Source organism: Biomphalaria glabrata, chromosome 5 (assembly GCF_947242115.1).
Source record: "Biomphalaria glabrata chromosome 5, xgBioGlab47.1, whole genome shotgun sequence".
Taxonomy (NCBI): domain Eukaryota; kingdom Metazoa; phylum Mollusca; class Gastropoda; family Planorbidae; genus Biomphalaria; species Biomphalaria glabrata.
Window position 1 is genome coordinate 34,289,709 of NC_074715.1, and position 20,312 is coordinate 34,310,020.

General features: G+C 36.3%; 1 protein-coding gene across 3 annotated transcripts in view; it reads left to right on the top strand.

Annotated features, from left to right (window-relative positions):
* LOC106060209 (receptor-type tyrosine-protein phosphatase kappa-like) overlaps positions 1-20,312 on the top strand; it is an 88,829-nt gene that overhangs the window by 55,602 nt on the left and 12,915 nt on the right. For all 3 annotated transcript variants that reach the window (XM_056030191.1, XM_056030192.1, XM_013218009.2), the window contains 3 exons: positions 18,238-18,314; positions 18,817-18,853; positions 20,095-20,192. In XM_056030191.1, the coding sequence (XP_055886166.1) occupies positions 18,238-18,314; positions 18,817-18,853; positions 20,095-20,192 (212 nt within the window). The remainder of the gene's footprint in view (positions 1-18,237; positions 18,315-18,816; positions 18,854-20,094; positions 20,193-20,312) is intronic.

The following is a 20,312-nucleotide window of genomic DNA, read 5'->3' on the forward strand; positions in this document are numbered from 1 at the left end:
GAAATTGCGCTAAACAAAAACAATTGGTACGAATATTTCTAATCGAACAGATTTGTTATTGTTAGTCTAGATCTATACTATATCCTATACTCTTAAACGAGCAATTCTTGTATGTATGTATGTATGTATGTATATATATTTATATTTATATATATATATAAATTTTATTTCGAAAACGGCTCTAACGATTTTCTTTAAAATTTCAAGGTATGTGCATAATAGTGAGAAAAAAATTCTCAACTCATTGGCCACATCGGGAAAACTCGACGTCGACCGTTATATCGGTTTGAAAATGCCTCATTATCGAAAAATTAATTTTGGCTGCAATGTTTTATGAATGAAAATTTTCCATGACGTCAACGGGAAAAATGCTGCTTACGTCACCAGGCTTACCGTAGTACACTAAAATATTTCTTTGCAAACAAGAACGAGTTTTAAAGGATCAATAGACCTAATTAAACATTTGCGCACCATCTTACTGTAGATTGATTTATTATAGAACTATGAAAGAAAAGTAATGAAATTAAATGTGCCGATATATGATTAGTTATTGTGTTTTAAGTGCTTAATAAGTTGTTTACTCTTTAATTGCGTAGAGCGGTGTAGATACCTTTTACATTGTTGTTTATTTTGCTGGTGACCTCCATCTGTCTCGTTCTGAGGCCACATGCAACCATGTGCTCTCTTCTATGTCAGCTAAGTAAAGTTTGCGCCATAAGCTGGTCTTTTAAGGGTTTCGGTGTTACGTCGACCACTTTTTAGCTCACCAAAAAAGACTGCCTTTGGCATGCGTTCGTCTGAGATTCGTCTCCCATACAGGATACTGCTCTGTCCAGCGTAACTGTCGGACTTAAAGAATTCCCTCTATACAAAGGCCGCGGATACACATTTGAGACCAAAAGAAAATTTGCTGCCGAGGACAGACGCAGACGCTAAAAGAAAATCTTAATCGAGCACCGCGGACAATGGTTATGCTTGCCCTGGATGTGGCAAGATATGCAGGTCACAGCTGCAATCCTCATTAATATTCGGACTCTAAGACAAGCCTTATTATTATTATTATTTTGCTGGTGAATTATTACCATGTGTTCATGCTTCAGTGTCTACCTCTCCTGTACCAAAACAAAGGAAATGGTCATAACACAGCTTCTCTGCGCCTTACTTGCTCACACTAAACATGATATCCATCTAGCGGTCAACCAGTTTGCGTACACTGCAGCCTCTTTTGATTTAACTATAAACCTCGGTAAAAAGCTTGGAGTTAGGGCCAGGAGAGATCTGAATGGATGGATGTGTAAAAGCAGGCCATAGCACCACTAGGATGGATGGATGGCAAAAGCCGGTATGAACTTCCTATAGTCCGACAGTCAGGCTGGGCAGGGCACGTATCCCGTATGGGTAACGAGCATATTGTTAGGCGTAACAGAGGTGCCCCACGGAAACGTTTCTTTAGAAAACTAATGCCATGATTTAAGTCTAATAAGAAAAAATGCGCCATTTTACTTTGTCATTAAGTGCATGTTTTACCATATAACGTAGAGAAGTTACATTGCAAAGACTTTCTTCCAAGCCAATAATAGTAAGCCTACAATAGTTTTACGCAAAAGATGGATTGTAAAACTATAAGACGGACGTGAGCTGTAGTTTGTCTAGACTATAGGAGGACTTAAAAGACTTTAAATTTAATCGACATGTACAATTAGGCCTACAATTAGAACTAACAGAACACTAAAACAACTCTTCAGATTAGTAGTCTTTATCCGATCGTTCATTTTCGTAATTACAAGAATATTCCCAAAATGACTTCGGGTATATAACCTTCCGAAATTATTTAACCGAGCGAGGTTCGGCCACCTGGTACAAAAATATTCTCAAAATGACTTCGGGTATATATCCTTCCTTAACAAATTATTCATCCGAGCGAGGCTCGGTCACCTGATATCCTATACTCTTAAGCGAGCAATTCTTGTATGTATGTATATATATTTATATATATATATATATATATATATATATATATAAATTTTATTTCGAAAACGGCTCTAACGATTTTCTTTAAAATTTCACGGTATGTGCATAATAAGGAGAAAAAAATTCTCAACTCATTGGCCACATTGGGAAAACTCGAGATCGACCGTTATATCGGTTTGAAAATGCCTCATTATCGAAAAATTAAGTTTGGCTAGAATGTTTTATGAATGAAAATTTTCCATGACGTAAACGGGAAAAACGCTGCTTACGTCACTAGGCTTACCGCAGTACACTAAAATATTTCTTTGCAAACAAGAACGAGTTTTAAAGAATCAATAGACCTAATTAAACATTTGCGCACCATCTTACTGTAGATTGATTTATTATAGAACTATGAAAAAAAAGTAATGAAATAAATGTGCCGATGTATGATTAGTTATTGTGTTTTAAGTGCTTAATAAGTTGTTTACACTTTAATTGTGTAGAGCGGTGTAGATACCTTTTACTTTGTTGTTTATTTTGCTGCTGACCTCCAGCTGTCTCGTTCTGAGGATACTGCTCTGTCCAGCGTAACTTTCGGACTTAAAGAATTCAAGCTTCTCTACGCCTTACTTGCTCACACTATCATGAAATCCATCTAACGGTCAAAGAGTTTGCGTACGCTGCAGCCTCTTTTGATTTAACTATAAACCTCGGTAAAAAGCTTGGAGTTAGGGCCAGGAGATATCTGAATGGATGGATGTGTAAAAGCAGGCCATAGCACCACTAGGATGGATGGATGGCAAAAGCCGGTATGAACTTCTTATAGTCCGACAGTCAGGCTGGGCAGGGAGCATATTGTTTGGCGTAACAGATGTGCCCCACGGAAACGTTTCTTTAGAAAACTAATGCCATGATTTAAGTCTAATAAGAAAAAATGCGCCATTTTACTTTGTCACTAAGTGCATGTTTTACCCTTTAACGTAGAGAAGTTACACTGCAAAGACTTTCTTCCAAGCCAATAATAGTAAGCCTAAAATAGTTTTACGCAAAAGATGGATTGTAAAACTATAAGACGGACGTGAGCTGTAGTTTGTCTAGACTGAAGGAGGACTTAAGACTTTAAATTAAATCGACATGTACAATTAGGCCTACAATTAGAACTAACAGAACACTAAAACAACTCTTCAGATTAGTAGTCTTTATCCGATCGTTCATTTTCGTAATTACAAGAATATTCCCAAAATGACTTCGGGTATATAACCTTCCGAAATTATTTAACAGAGCGAGGTTCGGCCACCTGGTACAAAAATATTCTCAAAATGACTTCGGGTATATATCCTTCCTTAACAAATTATTCATCCGAGCGAGGCTCGGTCACCTGATATTTTTAGTAATTTAATTAGGCCTACATGACTGATCTAAACTATTTGATACAACTGCAAGTAATTTAAGCTTTGTTCTTCGATAGAGTATTTGTATGTTTTTCTTGTTATTCTTTCGATAGTTTTTAAGCTGTGTTTGTTGTGCTCTAATTTGTCACTGGAATTTTATTAAGCTGTGTTTGTTGTGCTCTAATTTGTCACTGGAATTTTATTAAGCTGTGTTTGTAGTGCTCTATTTTTCATTGAAATGTTATTAAGCTGTATTTGTAGTGCTCAAATCTTTCACTGGAATGTTATGAAGCTGTGTACATATTGTGTTTATAGTGCTGGTCTCATTCTTCATTTCTAGATTTCCCGACAAGAACACATTCAGCCAGACAACAGGCTACACAACTCACTACAACAACGGCCTAATATCGTTTCAATCGATCCTAAGGGATTAAAATAATACTAAAAAAAAAGTTTTTTTTTAATGATTTCATCTGGTCTCCACCTGAGCGCTCTGTTAATTATTCAAACATTTAGTTCTGTTTCTCTATTTAAAAAAAGAGGAAATCAAAGCCCAGAGATAGATCTCCTTAGTCTGAACAAAGGTTATTGATTGGTACTATTTCTGTCGCACCGGGACATGTACATTGTACGTCATGCTTACAGCTCATGGACTCAGCAGTAGGTTAATCAACAGCTTTCAGGCTATAGAGAGGAGTCTAGTTGTTGGAAATGTGTCTACTAGTGGTCAATGCAGTGTGACGGATAAAACTCAATGCAAGACTGGTCAATTACGTCATTTAAAAAAAAATATTATTCGTTCATACATAGGAAAATAAGTTTGCCTCTTTAAAAGAGCTCTTTGGAGAGTTGTTTGACAGGTGTGCAAGTTGGCTGCTAGTCAGCAACTTCATGAAAATGTTTCCACTTTCAGATGATGACTTAAGATATATAGGTTAGATTTTTTAGGGACGTAGAACAAGTATGAGAGATGGTGAATGGATGAGCGTGGCAACAAGGGAGAGAGAGAAAATCAGAGACAGAGAGAGAGGAATGAAGAGAGAAAGGATGAGGGAGTGGGATATAGCAACTGAGAGAAAGAGAAGAGAGGTTTTATTTTCTTATGCTGATTACTTATATAGTTGAAATTATGCTCATTTATGTTACGTTGTTTCAGGGCCAGCTGTGGGTTATTGGACACCCTAGGTGAAATGAATAGGGAGGCCCTAGGTGAAATGAATAGGGAGGCCCTAGGTGAAATGAATAGGGAGGCCCTAGGCGAAGTGAATATGGAGGCCCTAGGTGAAATGAATAGGGAGGCCCTAGGCGAAGTGAATATGGAGGTCCTAGGCGAAGTCAATAGGGAGGCCCTAGGCGCAGTGAATAGGGAGGCCCTAGGCGAAGTGAATAGGGAGGCCCTAGGTGAAATGAATAGGGAGGCCCTAGGCGAAGTGAATATGGAGGCCCTAGGTGAAATGAATAGGGAGGCCCTAGGTGAAGTGAATAGGGAGGCCCTAGGTGAAATGAATAGGGAGGCCCTAGGTGAAATGAATAGGGATGTCCTAGGTGAAGTGAATAGGGAAGCCCTAGGTGAAATGAATAGGGGAGGCCCTAGGTGAATTGAATAGGGAGGCCCTAGGTGAAGTGAATAGCCCCAAATAAAATAGAAAAAAAAAAAATAAGCACGAATAATACTCAATGTCCTGTATCTATATCCAAATCAACAAAAAAGTTAAATTCATATAACACCGATTATAATGATAGCACTAATCTGCTTCATCGGCGATTCATGATCAAAAGACAAGAAATAACAATTCGACATTTCACCAAAAGAAAGAAACAATGTTCTTCTAACATATGTAGTGTAATAACTAGATCTAAACATTCGCGAATCAACATTGAATCATAGTAGAAACTTACAGTTTGACCAGTAGACAGAGAGCCTTAGAGTTCTGCCATGTTGAGAACGAGGCTAGCAGACAGAGAGCCTTAGAGTTCTGCCATGTTTGAGATTCGATCCATGTTTCGAAATTTTTTCTCTAAAAAAAAATAAATTCTTGAAGTCCTGTGTGAGGCCCTAGTTAGCCTATGGCCGGCCTTGTTTATTACACAATTTGTTTGTCAGAGAAAAATGTTAACATTATCCGACGCTCTGAATCTAAAACATTTATTACCTAGATTACGACAGTTAGGCTATACAGAAACAAGGTTACAAAGACAGTTTGTGTGGAAACACAAACTTAAAATCGGCCCCCGAAGTGGTCCACCCAGGCAGGCTTCAATATTTTCAGAAAGAACATCCAAATGAAATGATATCAAAGACAAATGAGAGATAAGAATGGAGAAAGAAGGTTGACAGATCTTGTGTAGTGCCCCAATGGTGCTGCAGATCAAAGGATAGGTGCAAGTGAATGCAAAGTTAGATGTGAACCTGGCCTAATTAGTTCCCCTTTCAGACCTTGTGGTCTATAGGGCAGAAGATGTAAAGTTCATCTGTTTTTGTGGCCTACGGCAGGGGTCGGCAACCTTTCTAGTCGTAAGAGCCAAAAATTACAATTGACAAAATTTTTAAGTTTTTAAAGAGCCACAAAGTTTTTTTTCTTGCCGACTATAAATAGGTATCAAACAATGAACTTTATTTTACTGTAAAAAACGAATTAGTATATGGGCAATATTTTTCACAAAAAATTAGATAATATATATATATATATATATAATTATTTTTTTTTAAATTTTGGTAACAACTAAAGAAATTAAACATTTACTGGAACTTCAATATCAAACAATCGAGCAAACAAATTCAGTGGGAGCGTTGGCTTTGGTTTTAGAACGTTTGGAGACATTTGGCTCTTAACTTGTTGTTTTTAGTTTCAAACACGACTGTAAATTTTCATTTGCTAGTTGGCTTCTTACTTTACTTTTAATTATATTCATGCAAGAGAACGCTTGCTCGCACAAATATGTCAGCGCTTCGAATACCAACTTCACATTTCTGTAGTAATCTGGAAGATTATTCCATTCGTCGAATCAACTCACGGCATTCCTTTTGAAGCTGTCCACTTTTGTTGCGTTACGTACTTACATTTCTGGACTTTCAACTCTTCCAACTTGCTTTTCAACTCTGTAATCCAGTATCAATTACAAATGAATCAAGGTTATTCAATGCGTCGAATCAACTCTAAATGATAAAGGCATTTATCACACCGAATTAGAAAACATGGATTTCGTTACTATTTGTGTTGATATGGTTTTGTTGGTTTTGAACTGCTTAACTCTTCAAGACCGCAATGACGCTGACAGCGACCAGTCTCCCGGCCGTGCTAACGTAATGACGCTGACAGCGTCCGATCACTATTTCCCTGTTTACTTCTTTTTCTTTTCTAATCCACGTTTTTAATACCTTAAATGGTCTAAGGAAACGCTAGAGCGGCCATTTTGAAAGTTTTTTTCTTCTGTTACTTAGTGGATCTACGCTGTTTTTATTGTTTTAAATATTTTTTATCGTAAGTGACTTGTGAATTTTTCGTTTGTTTACATCATGGCTGACAAACCTTCTTGTTCTTCGTCTGGTTCTAGGCCAGCTCGCCGTTTTACTGCTGATCAGGCACTAAACATCTTCTTAGATATGGATGATAGTGACTTGAGTGACTTAGAAAGTTATCCTGGAAGCTCTGAAAGCGATTTTCAGCCTTCAAGCGAGTCTGATAGTGAATTAGATATCCCTAGGCCTAGATCTAGTAATAGTAGTAAACGAAAGGGGGCGTCGCCCCAGCCAGGCCCTAGTAGATCTAGTAAGCAACCTCGCATTGCTACAGCTGATGTACTACATGTAGAACAAACTGAATGGGAAGAAGTAGATCTAGATCTGCATCCAGCACCATCTACTCATAATAATTTTAGGTTTTTGCCTAAAGATGGTCGTCAGCCAGGAATAAATCCTGCTACTGGCCTAGATGAAAATTCTACCCCACTTCATTTTTTTGGTACTCTAATGACATCTGATATTACTGATGATTTTATTAGATCTGTCAACAATTATGCTGAACACATGATTGTAAAAAATAGCCCTGCATTGTCCAGATCAAGGTTCAACAGAGACAATTGGCATAATTTCACAGAGTACGAATGGCTCAAATTTTTAGCCGTCATTATCAACATGGGCATTGACAAGAGACCGTCAATTCGAGACTACTTCTCAACCGCTGACAACCTCTACACAGGCTTTTATCACAAGATGTTTCAAAGGGAGAGATTTGAAACAATTTACTCTTCAATGCTTCATGTGGGAGAGCCAGGTGCTGAAGACAAAAACAAAATAGAACCATTTGTAAATAGCCTTACTGAAAGATTTCAGTTTGCGTTCACTCCAAATCAGTCTGTCTCCATAGATGAGATGATCATTGGATGGAAAGGAAGGTGGAGGTACAAAATGTTCAATGCTGCTAAACCATACAAGTACCATATTAAAAGTTTTGGTCTAGTAGACAGTGGTACTGGCTATGTATTGAACCTCCTTACATACTATGGAGCAAATACATCATACGATCCCGAAGCTGATCCGAATGGTGGAATGGCCATCAAAATATTTGACACCCTCTTGAAACATTTGGGTAAAGGTTACCATATTTATGCAGATAGATGGTACACAACAAGGGCTTTGATTGACCATCTTCTGGATCAAGGACAGTACTATACAGGGACAGTACAAAACAACCGTGTTGGCTTCCCCAAAGCTCTGAAAACCATTGTGCTCAAACACATGCAAAGCAAATACTGGATGCTCCAGGATAAAATCTTGTGTTTAACCTGGAAGGACAAAAAAGCAAAAAAGCCAGTCATCCTTGCTTCAACAAGTGCTACAGCAGAGGATGTCACAGTGCAAAGGGGCAAAGTAAAACCAGGAGCCATCCATGCTTACAACTACAGCATGAATGGCTGTGATCGTGCTGATCAGATGATTGGCTACTATGGCATCCACACTCGTAGAACAAAAAAATGGTGGAAAAAGATTTTTTACTGGTCTTTAGAGATAACCACAGTAAATGCCTATATCCTCTGGTGCCTTACAAGACCACCAACAATGAAGAAACATGAGATGACTCTGAAAAGCTTCAAGCAACGAGTCATCGACGAGCTGTGCTGCAAAGCCTCCGCAATCAGGCCTGATCCAACCAGAACAATTTTCACAAAACCTGGACGTCCTCGATTGTCTAATCCAATTGAACGTCTAGAAGGAGCCAAACACTGTATTGCTTACACCGAACAAGACAGAAGATGTAAGGTATGCAGCACGCCTAAACAAGTAAAACGCTGCAACTTTATTTGCAAAGGCTGTGAAGGTCATCCTCATCTCCATCCAAAACACTGTTTTGAGATATGGCACACCAAAGTTAATTTTTAATCTGGTGTACACAGTACTTGTAAATAATTTGATTTTGTGTACAAAATGTATATATATATATCTTCAAGTTTCATTTTTTTGTTATTTTCATAATTTTGTTTTGGAATGAGACTGTGATTAAAAGGATCACTGAAAGTGTAAATATTGATCAAGTTTGACAGTGTTATGTTTTTTCAGTAGATAATTGGATAGAGTTTTAATATTTCATACTATAATAATGAATAAGGACTGTTGCAATATTTTTTATTACTTGGGTAAGTCAATTTTTACATATTAAAATTAAAAAAAAAAAATTTTCATCTCTGAAATTACGTAATTTTTTTTTTCCAGTGACTATCTATAACACTAAAAGATAAATTATATTGTAGTACATTCAATTTCCAACAAAATTTTATATAACATGTCTATGTTTTAACAAACAGAAAAAACAGTTTGACGTTTATGAATAGGCATATGTGATAAAAATTGTGGGAAAAAAAAATAATTCCGGTAGAATGAGAAAAAAATTACGGTTTTTAAGAGTTAAACCTGTCAAGAAATTCATCAGTGATTTTTTTTTTAAATGTGCTGAAGTAATTCTTGTCAAAAGCGGCACTGATTTTATCGCGATACTGCTTTAGACATTCAAAGTGAAGTAATTGACCGCTCTGAATATCTTCTGCAAAAAGAATTAATTTTTCATCAAAACAAACCAATTCCTCTACCATAACATAGATTGGGTTTTCCTTTCCTTGCAGTTTTAGATTCAGCTTATTTAATTTTCGCTGTTATATCAATCATGAAATTAAACTTTTACAACTATTTGGCGTTCTCTAATTCGGTGTGATAAATGCCTTTATCATTTAGAGATGTATTTACTTTATTCAAGCACAAAGCAAAACGTTTCAACACCTTACCTTTGGAAAGTCATAGCACTTTTTTGGAAAGAAGGAGGTCGGAATACATTTCGTTTAAGTGATAGAGTGCTTTTGACAAGATGCTGTTAACAATCTTGATTATCAATATCATGACCTCATCTATTTCGGTCGGAATCATTTTGGGCACAAAGCGTTTCTTTTTCTGCATTATTCAGTGAAACATAAGTTGGTTAATTTTGCTCCAAAGAATCGTTGTTGCCCTTTTAGTTTTTCCTGTCATACTTCTGGCTCTATCAGTTGCTATTTAAATGATTTTTATCTTATTTTCTTCAAGGTATTTTGTGCATAGCATTCGCTCTATCGTCCCCTCTAGTTTGTCACAAGAGCGGTAGCAATCCTAGGAACGACATATACCTGACAAAAAGGCAGCTTGTGCCGTGTGTTTATGTCGCAAGACTAATCAATAGCAAGTGATACGGCAGAAGAAAGTTGAATATCCTCCACGGTCCACCTGCAAATATGTTACATTTGAAGACATTTTAGCCAATCTATTTCGTACTGTTTCAACGGATATTGGCAAATCCTTTTTTTTTTAAATTTCTGGTTGGTTTTTGAAATCACGAAACAGTTCTTCAGATGCAAGTAGGAAGCAGTCTTAAATGGTTTGCCTTTTTGTGCAATTTTTAGTGGTACCGCAAAGCTTGCCAGATTAGCATTACTTGTAGATTGCTTCTAACTTTGAGAAGATAATTCGCTTCCAACTCATTTACTTTGAACAATAAACTATACGTCACAGTCAAAGCACGTGGTTAAGATGCCAATCCGTCTTGAAATTAAAAACTACATCCGATGACGGCCGAGATCTTCCAACGGACTGACAACAGTGAATGGGGGAGGGGTGTGGTGAAAGGTCTGTACAAGTGGCAGAGAGATCGAATCGGCGCTTAATCTTCGTTAAAAAATTCAGAATTTCTTTCAAAATGTCTCGATAAAATAAAAAATATTTGCGTATGGAACTAGAGACCCGCATGTGGCTCGCGAGCCGCAGGTTGCCGACCCCGGGCCTACGGTTAACGAGGGTGTCATGCAGCCAGCACAACGACCAACCGCCTTTACTTTTCCCCAACTAATGTCAGGTACCCATTAGAGCTGGGTAGACTCAGAGGCGCCCAAGGATTCCGAAGTTGAAAATCCCAGTCTTCACCAGGATTCGAAGCCGGGACCCTCGGTTCGGAAGCTAAGCGCTTAAAGCCTCTCCTGGTCTTTAGATAATGTAATTGTTTTGAAATGGCTTAATTTTTATTCCAATTGTAAGTACTTATGCATTTACAAATGTTTCAAGAAAATGAAGTTTATAAGATTACTGTTCGTTTTAAATTAGGTCTAACTTATAATGCATACTAATTAGCTTTTTGTCTTTAAAAAACTGCTTGCATAACTGATTTTAAAAATTAGATTTTTCGCTTTCAAGAAAAAAAAAGTAGCCGTTGCATCAGAACTTTGAATGGTCTAGATCTAAACGGGACGGACGGACAGACATTTCGCACAAAACTAATAGCATCTTTTCCCCTTTCGGGGGCCGCTAATAAAGCGAAATAATACAATTTAGATTCAACATGTACATTTAAAAACTATACTGCCACGATGAATAGGCAAATATACATCAATATCGCTAGGTTGTCAACATAGGCAATTAACTAGATGTAGGTCTATATCAGCTGTCACGCGGCATTAAAACGACTGGACGTAACCGAGTCAGTTGGCTGATGGCAATTATTTGAATGGCAGGCTGCTGGTCATTATTGGCTATTTCCCAGCAGCAAACAGGAATCGAAAAGTCCTGTTAACCATTTCAGTAATACTGCTGCTGTGATGATTCACAGGATGTCTGTCTAGTTGCTTGGACAGGAGACTCCCCGATCAATTTATCTAGACAGAGTGTACCAAGATTATTGTTTATTTAAGCCATTATAATTAGTCATTTATAAAGCCTTTACGTTGAGGCAGTATTAAATCTATTACATATAGGTAGTCAGGTAGTATTAACCCCTTTTTGATTAAAGCGTATTTAAGTCACAACATTGAGACTATATTTAGCCCCTGATTTTGAGGCTATAGTTAAGCCTCTATATTTATATATATTCGATCATTAATGCACTTACAAGTAGAGCCTTAACGAAACGTAATGGATTAAATTACATCATAATTGTACACTAATTAAAATAAAGTCACAACCCACTGAGGTACTATTAAATTGAAACAGAAAAAAATAACATTTGGATCAAATTCGAATACTATGATAGCTAAATTGATATAGTCATATCTCATCTTTTTTTAAAATCAGTTGCCTTTGAGTTTCGATTATCCGGGTGAGTGTAAAAACACGTGCTGGAGTCGAGCTGTTAGTGTATGATTGTGTGTGTGTGTGTGTACGTCTAAAAAAACGCAAAGCTTCAGTGTTCAGAATCTTGACAACACTTGTCTCCTCTAACGACGAAAACTATTTTGAGATGATCCAGCCCGATAACACAATAGGATCCCGAGTTCAACAACTAACGCCCTTCACTGGACAGAAAACTGTTATCTGAAATGAGCAAAACAAGGCTATTGAACAATTTCTAAAATTATATTAAAAAAGGGCTATCACTCAATTGTTCTTTGGGAAGACAAAACATGTTTTTTTTTCCCTTTCTGACATGGAATAGAGGAACTACTTTCATGCAACGCCACTGTCTCACAAACATTTCATCACATTCTAAATATATAGAATGTATTTTTACACTTTGTAAAATTAAAATGCACATAAAAATATTGAAACTCAAATTTGATTTTTATGGTTAAAAAGACTAGACTGTTGCATTCTACAGTCCCCTACTTTAAAGACATCAAAGTGTCAGTCACATGAATTTTTATGTAGGTTAGGGAGGAGGGGGGTCATTCATTGTTTCAGACTGGGGAGGAGGGTGTCATTCATTGTCTTAAATGTGGATCGAGAACTGTCCTAAGTTCATCACTTACAGTTTAAAAATCAGAATCGTTGCATCAGAACTTTGAATGGTCTAAAATATCTTTTCTAGTTTACGAGATCTAAACGGGACAGACGGACAGACATTTCGCACAAAACTAATAGCGTCTTTTCCCCTTTCGGGGGCCGCTAAAGAGGGTCTAATTAAGTAGATCTTTCAACTGAGTTGTAGTGTAGATAATCTGTACCGTTCCAACAAGAGTACTCTTATACCCACGCTTTAACAATAGTATGCATCGGAATCGATAAAAGCATCTCACTGTAAAAATAAAAATCGGAATCGAATCCATGACTAGCAAGTCTATCATCTTCTCTCCCTTTACCCCATCTCAAAGGGCAGCGACTCTGTAAGTGACGAGACTAAGATCATCGAACAAGCAGCTTGTGTTATGTCACTGACCGCTGATCCTCTCTGGCTCTGGCTGGTCATCACTCAAACCCTAGCTAGTGGTCCTTGAATAATACATCACAGTGGTCACCAGCCACTTTCACACTCTCAAAGAGAAACTGGATAGTATGTGGAGTCTGGCTGTTAGAGAATCGGAGGGGGGAGATGGGGACATTGGTCTGACTCCCCGAGAATCTTTATACAAATTAAATGGGAAACAACAATATTGTATGTGCTATTTGATGAAGGTATTTAATTGAATCGCTTACCATGTAGATTTATAATGACTCACTGTTTTATGGTGGCTAGTTTGTAAAGTACGACATGTTGTTGGCTTAGAATAGAGAAACTACTTTCAGGCGATTTGAAATCTCACAAACATTTGAGAACAACGTACTTAATAATAGAAATAATATTAATAATCTTTATTATCCGTGAGGAAATTTGTTTAACAATTGCGCATTACAAAAATCAATACATGATTAGAACAAACATTTCTACAATAGCACACAAGATATACGTTCATACCCCAGTTTTTCTTTAATATTACATGCGAAATTGAGAACAGTTAAGTCTATAGTACTATATACAGTTCTACGATATCTTGTTCAAAGGATCGAAAGAGTTTTTGTGTCTATTTATTTTTGTGATCGAGAGATCTTCCTTGTGACGAAGAGGAAGATAGTTTATGTTCACACACAAACACACATAGTTGCATTTAGTTTATGCTTACACACACACATAGTTGCATTTAGTTTATGCTCACACACACACACATAGTTGCATTTAGTTTATGCTTACACACACACATAGTTGCATTTAGTTTATGCTCACACACACACATAGTTGCATTTAGTTTATGCTTACACACACACATAGTTGCATTTAGTTTATGCTTACACACACACATAGTTGCATTTAGTTTATGCTCACACACACACACACATAGTTGCATTTAGTTTATGCTTACACACACACATAGTTGCATTTAGTTTATGCTCACAAACACACATAGTTGCATTTAGTTTATGCTTACACACACACATAGTTGCATTTAGTTTATGCTCACACACACACACATAGTTGCATTTAGTTTATGCTTACACACACACATAGTTGCATTTAGTTTATGCTCACACACACACATAGTTGCATTTAGTTTATGCTTACACACACACATAGTTGCATTTAGTTTATGCTTACACACACACATAGTTGCATTTAGTTTATGCTCACACACACACACACATAGTTGCATTTAGTTTATGCTTACACACACATAGTTGCATTTAGTTTATGCTCACACACACACATAGTTGCATTTAGTTTATGCTTACACACACACATAGTTGCATTTAGTTTATGCTCACACACACACACATAGTTGCATTTAGTTTATGCTTACACACACACATAGTTGCATTTAGTTTATGCTCACACACACACACATAGTTGCATTTAGTTTATGCTTACACACACACATAGTTGCATTTAGTTTATGCTCACACACACACATAGTTGCATTTAGTTTATGCTTACACACACACATAGTTGCATTTAGTTTATGCTCACACACACACATAGTTGCATTTAGTTTATGCTTACACGCACATAGTTGCATTTAGTTTATGCTCACACACACACACACATAGTTGCATTTAGTTTATGCTTACACACACACATAGTTGCATTTAGTTTATGCTCACACACACACACATAGTTGCATTTAGTTTATGCTTACACACACACATAGTTGCATTTAGTTTATGCTCACACACACACATAGTTGCATTTAGTTTATGCTTACACACACACATAGTTGCATTTAGTTTATGCTCACACACACACACATAGTTGCATTTCTTCCTGTAAAGTAAACAATACACCACAAAGTAAACAAACACTATATTACTATGAAAATCTAATCTGAATACAATTATTCTTCAATACTTCACTATAACTCCCATAATGGTACTTAGCACGTCATTTGTTGACTCAAGACTAACGTCCAGCCTATGTTTTAAAAAGATTCTTACTATGAACTATCTTTAGACTCTGAGATATGAGTTATAAGATTGGTAAAACAAGAATCTGTTGGCTCCAAATACCATATTTCATTGCTACTTCAAACAAGATTAACTTTTCATTCCATTTTTCATCTTTTAGTTCTTGCATATCTCTTGTATTTTTACAATCATATTAAAAAAGCACAATAATAGACTTTCCTTTGTCTATATATCACTAAGTGTAATATCAAAAAATGTCTATATATCATTAAGTGTAATGTCACTGTATACTTCGTGCCACGTCTTTTGATTCTGAGGGCGTTAACATAAAAAATGCGAATTAATTCCTACCTTGCTGACTAATTAATTACGCCAATACAAGTAATAATAATATCATTTATTATTTAAAAGATTTAATAGTCATAACACAGAAAGTAACTAAGGCATGTCCAGCGTGTGTTCCATAGGTTCCTAGGTCATCATGAGTATTCATGAGTATACGTTAGCAAGTCTACACTCATTAATATGTTATATTCAATGCCGGTGTTGGTAGTGCAGAGACAATCTATTGTTCAACAGTTGAGCTGGTTAAGACATCTATTCCAGCTGAGGGACAACCTACGCCTAAAGGAAGGAGGGGGGTAAAAATGGACGGCATATTAGAGATGTCTTTTTTAAACGTTTTTAAAGACCAGCTCAAGAAAATACCTGGCAGCAAGTGGCTACCGAAAGAAGAGACAGCTGTAGAACTGTTACGGAGACCACAGGAACACATTTAAGATCCAAAGACTGTGAAATGAGAGCGTTAATTGATTTCCTGAATTGAATGTCTATGTCTGTTTTGAATCTGGCAAAGTATGTAGGTCACAAATAGGTCTCCGCGTGAAATCCTTCCCTTTCCTTAATTATCAGACACAAAATCTTATTATAATATAAAAATAGTAGAAATAGTACTCTTATATTTTCTACTATATAAGTTTTTTTTGTTTTTTTTTTTTTTGATTTTTTTTTTTCGTTTTTTTTTCTTTTGTTATTGTTGGGGCCAGTCCAATTCTAGTACAAAAAAAAATAGCTGCGGTTTAAGATCACAGATTTAACAAAATGTGTCTTGAACATTATCACCTTTGAGAAATTCTACGAAGCCACATTTTTTGTTGTTGTTGTTTTAATGGCTAGCTCATAATGAAATCATGTAATGGGGAGCGTCCTGAAAGATCCAGTTTATTCTAATAGAATAACCACTGGACAGAATGTAGGGCAATCGTTGAATTATTTGTAATACAAGTGTTTAAATACACAGCAACATAGGATTCTAAATATTTATATACTTTCTTTTAATTGTATTAAGTTCTTAGCATTGTGTTACAATTAGGGGGCTGAGTGGATATTGGGGCGAATGCCTGGTATGAGGCACCTAACAGTCCGGTGTAATGGACTCTTGGAATGACATTAAGACCCACACTAAACTGTTAACATTTTATAATAATGGTCTTTTAGAAACGGGCCTATATAGTGTCGTTATTGGCCCTTTTACAGTTCAATACTAGCATAACTCCAACAGACTTTACAGTTCAATACTAGCATAACTCCTACAGACTTTACAGTTCAATACTAGCCTAACTCCTACAGACTTTACAGTTCAATACTAGCCTAACTCCTACAGACTTTACAGTTCAATACTAGCCTAACTCCTACAGACTTTACAGTTCAATACTAGCCTAACTCCTACAGACTTTACAGTTCAATACTAGCCTAACTCCTACAGACTTTACAGTTCAATACTAGCCTAACTCCTACAGACTTTACAGTTCAATACTAGCCTAACTCCTACAGACTTTACAGTTCAATACTAGCCTAACTCCTACAGACTTTACAGTTCAATACTAGCCTAACTCCTACAGACTTTACAGTTCAATACTAGCCTAACTCTTACAGACTTTACAGTTCAATACTAGCCTAACTCCTACAGACTTTACAGTTCAATACTAGCCTAACTCCTACAGACTTTACAGTTCAATACTAGCCTAACTCCTACAGACTTTACAGTTCAATACTAGCATAACTCTTACAGACTTTACAGTTCAATACTAGCCTAACTCCTACAGACTTTACAGTTCAATACTAGCCTAACTCCTACAGACTTTACAGTTCAATACTAGCATAACTCTTACAGACTTTACAGTTCAATACTAGCCTAACTCCTACAGACTTTACAGTTCAATACTAGCATAACTCCTACAGACTTTACAGTTCAATACTAGCATAACTCCTACAGACTTTACAGTTCAATACTAGCCTAACTCCTACAGACTTTACAGTTCAATACTAGCCTAACTCCTACAGACTTTACAGTTCAATACTAGCCTAACATATTTTCCGTACTAATCAACAATCTAGAAACTCGTTACGTAAACCCATACTTTACATATTATGTGGAAAGGTTACAGATGGGATACACTCTATAAATCACTTAATCGGTGGACCGGTTTGTATGGTAATGCCAGGGCCGAATTTGATACCCAGTCATCCCCTGGTTATAACGTCAGTGATATCATCTACAAAAGCACAATCCTATGTTGTCATGGCGGAATTGTACGTCTCGAAGCGTTTATAAATAGGTATAATGTCCATACTTTGCAGGATGAAGTATTTTGTGGGATAACAACATAGGCCTATAGATAGTTTTAAGTACATCCAAAACAGTTATTTAAAAAAAATGTACAAAGGAAAAGGTGACCTAAATTTTATTTAGTATTAAACAATTGAAATTATTATTTTCATTACTCTTGAAGATATTGGGTGCTCACCAGGATGTTTGGTGACCAGCTCCACAGGACAACTATGTTATCGTTATAAGTAGAATGGCGCTCTGTTGTACCGTGCGTTCCTCTAAAATACTAAATGGATGTATAAATATTTATTCTTCTCGTTCTACTTTCATCCTTGATTAATGCTTTATTCTTCCAATTTTACTTTCGCCCGTTCCTACCATCCTTAATAAATCCTTTCTCCTTCTCTTTGTACATTCCAGCATTGAAAATATAAATGTTTCATCCTTAATCCTTTCCCTGTCACTACTCAGATCCTACCCCTCCTGTCACTACTCCGATCCTACCCCTTCCCCCAACTACAATGCTTGAGCTGACTTGCGTGTTCATGTTGCCTGCTGATCTAAATGTCTGTTAATCAGAGTTGATTATAGCCACTGCCTGATCAGAGCTCATTTCTGCTTCACAGTTGACCACAGCCGAGTCATTGTCTGGGACAGACCGGAATGGCTGACTACTGATTATTATAATGCCAGCTTTATAGATGTAAGTCTCAGGGAACCTTAATTGTTGTTAAAACATCAAAATATCTTTTTTATCATCGTATCATGAGTGTACCTTCATAATAGAAAAACTATCTACATTACATTAACTTCATTATAGTCTCATCATTCTACATTGTAGTGATTGTATCATTCATGTAAATAGGGCCTACCTTGGTGAGTGTATGATAGGTGTAGCCTATCATCTTGTGATTGTTTTATGTTCCTGATTGCATCGGTGTATTGTCTTACTAAGTGAATGAATCATTCGTTAATCATCTTAATGATGTTACCATCATTTAATCATCTTATTGTAAGCTTTTCACCATCATATCGTCTTATTTAATGAATGCATTATCTAAGTGATTTCATCATGACTGTATAAATTTAGGTATCGATTCTATCATCATTTTAGCATTTTACTTCGAGATTCTATCACCATTGTTTCATTTGAGCTAGCGATTTTAACATCGTTGTATTATTTGATATGGTTTCATATATTGCAGGGTTACAACGGTCCTAGAGAGTATCTTGTTAGCCAAGGTAAGATATCTACTTTAAACCATCAAAAGTAAGTTCCCCTTTCAGAGCTTGCAATCTACTGGGAAATGGTTGTAAAATGGTTTACTTATTTCGGATGTTCCTTCAGAGTTGAAGATAATTACTTCCTAGTCCAAACCTCCCGCAGGACGACGGGGGATGGGAGCGGGCAGGGTTTGAACCCGGGACCATCGATAAGTCCGAACGACAGTCCAGCGTGCAAACCGCACGACCAGGCAGACATCCTGATGTATAGGGCTTCTGTTTCTGTGGCCCACGGCTAAAGAGGGTGTCATGTGGCCAGCACAACGACCAACCGCCTTGTCAGTTTTCCAGGATTAGAGCTGGCTGGACTAAGAAGCGCCCAAAGATCCCGAAATTAAAAATCCCAGTCTTCACTTTGTAATATCAACAGGCAATTAAAAAATATATCGATTAACCTATTGAAAAATACAAAGTTTTCACTGTAAAGAGACCCCATATTTCTTCAGTCAAGTGTAGCCTATATTGAAAATGAATGCAAAGAATAAGCTAAAACTTGAAATTCTTTAAATCTCTTTATAATAATTCAAATTTGAATATAAATATTTAACAAAATGTAAATGAGAACTGAAAATTTATTTATATATGATTTTATTTAGCTTTAACATCTGAAGAAGTTATTTAAAAAAAAATAAGAAGGCCATAATGAAAAGTAAACAAAATTATTATTATTATTATACATACAAATACATCTATAAACACACCAAAGTTTTAGAATTAAAAAATAAAGGGGGAATGTATTTGTAGCCCTATACACTTTTGAACGATTCATTTGTAGAGCTCTTGTTTTTAGCTTGCTGTTTCGTTCCTCTTACTAGTCTAGTGTAGGCTATGCCACCGATATCTGGTCTAAAATGCTGTAAATGAATTAGATCTTCGTAGACCTAAATATGTCAGGGATCTGTAAGTTGCGTGAAGAGCACATTTTAAAAAATTAATGAAATTCTTTTAAAAGGATTTATTTTACTTGATATAGATTTAAAACAAAACATTTATCTCCAGAAGCGTAGAGGGTGCGTCACAAATAAAAGTTTGAAAAAAAACCTGTAAACAAAGACTTATTATATGAGGAACCACTCAATTTGTAAATAGTTATTTTGACATTATCATATCTATAGGTCTAAAGATTTAACTACGATGGATTATTGTGGTATGGTAAGGTGTCTTCCAAATTGAACTATTTCGTGTGTGTTCTAAAACAGGTCCCAACACAAAATGTATTGTCTCTTTTTGGCATATGGTTTGGCAAGAAGGTGTTACTTGTATTGTCATGGCAACAGGACTGTTTGAAAATGCTGTGGTGAGTTGCAGTTTTAAAAAATAAAATAGCATTATTTAAAATAATTAGAAATTAACTTAATCTCAAAATTTTACAAATAATTCTTAAAAATCATGCCGATTTCCATATCAGAGATCTAAA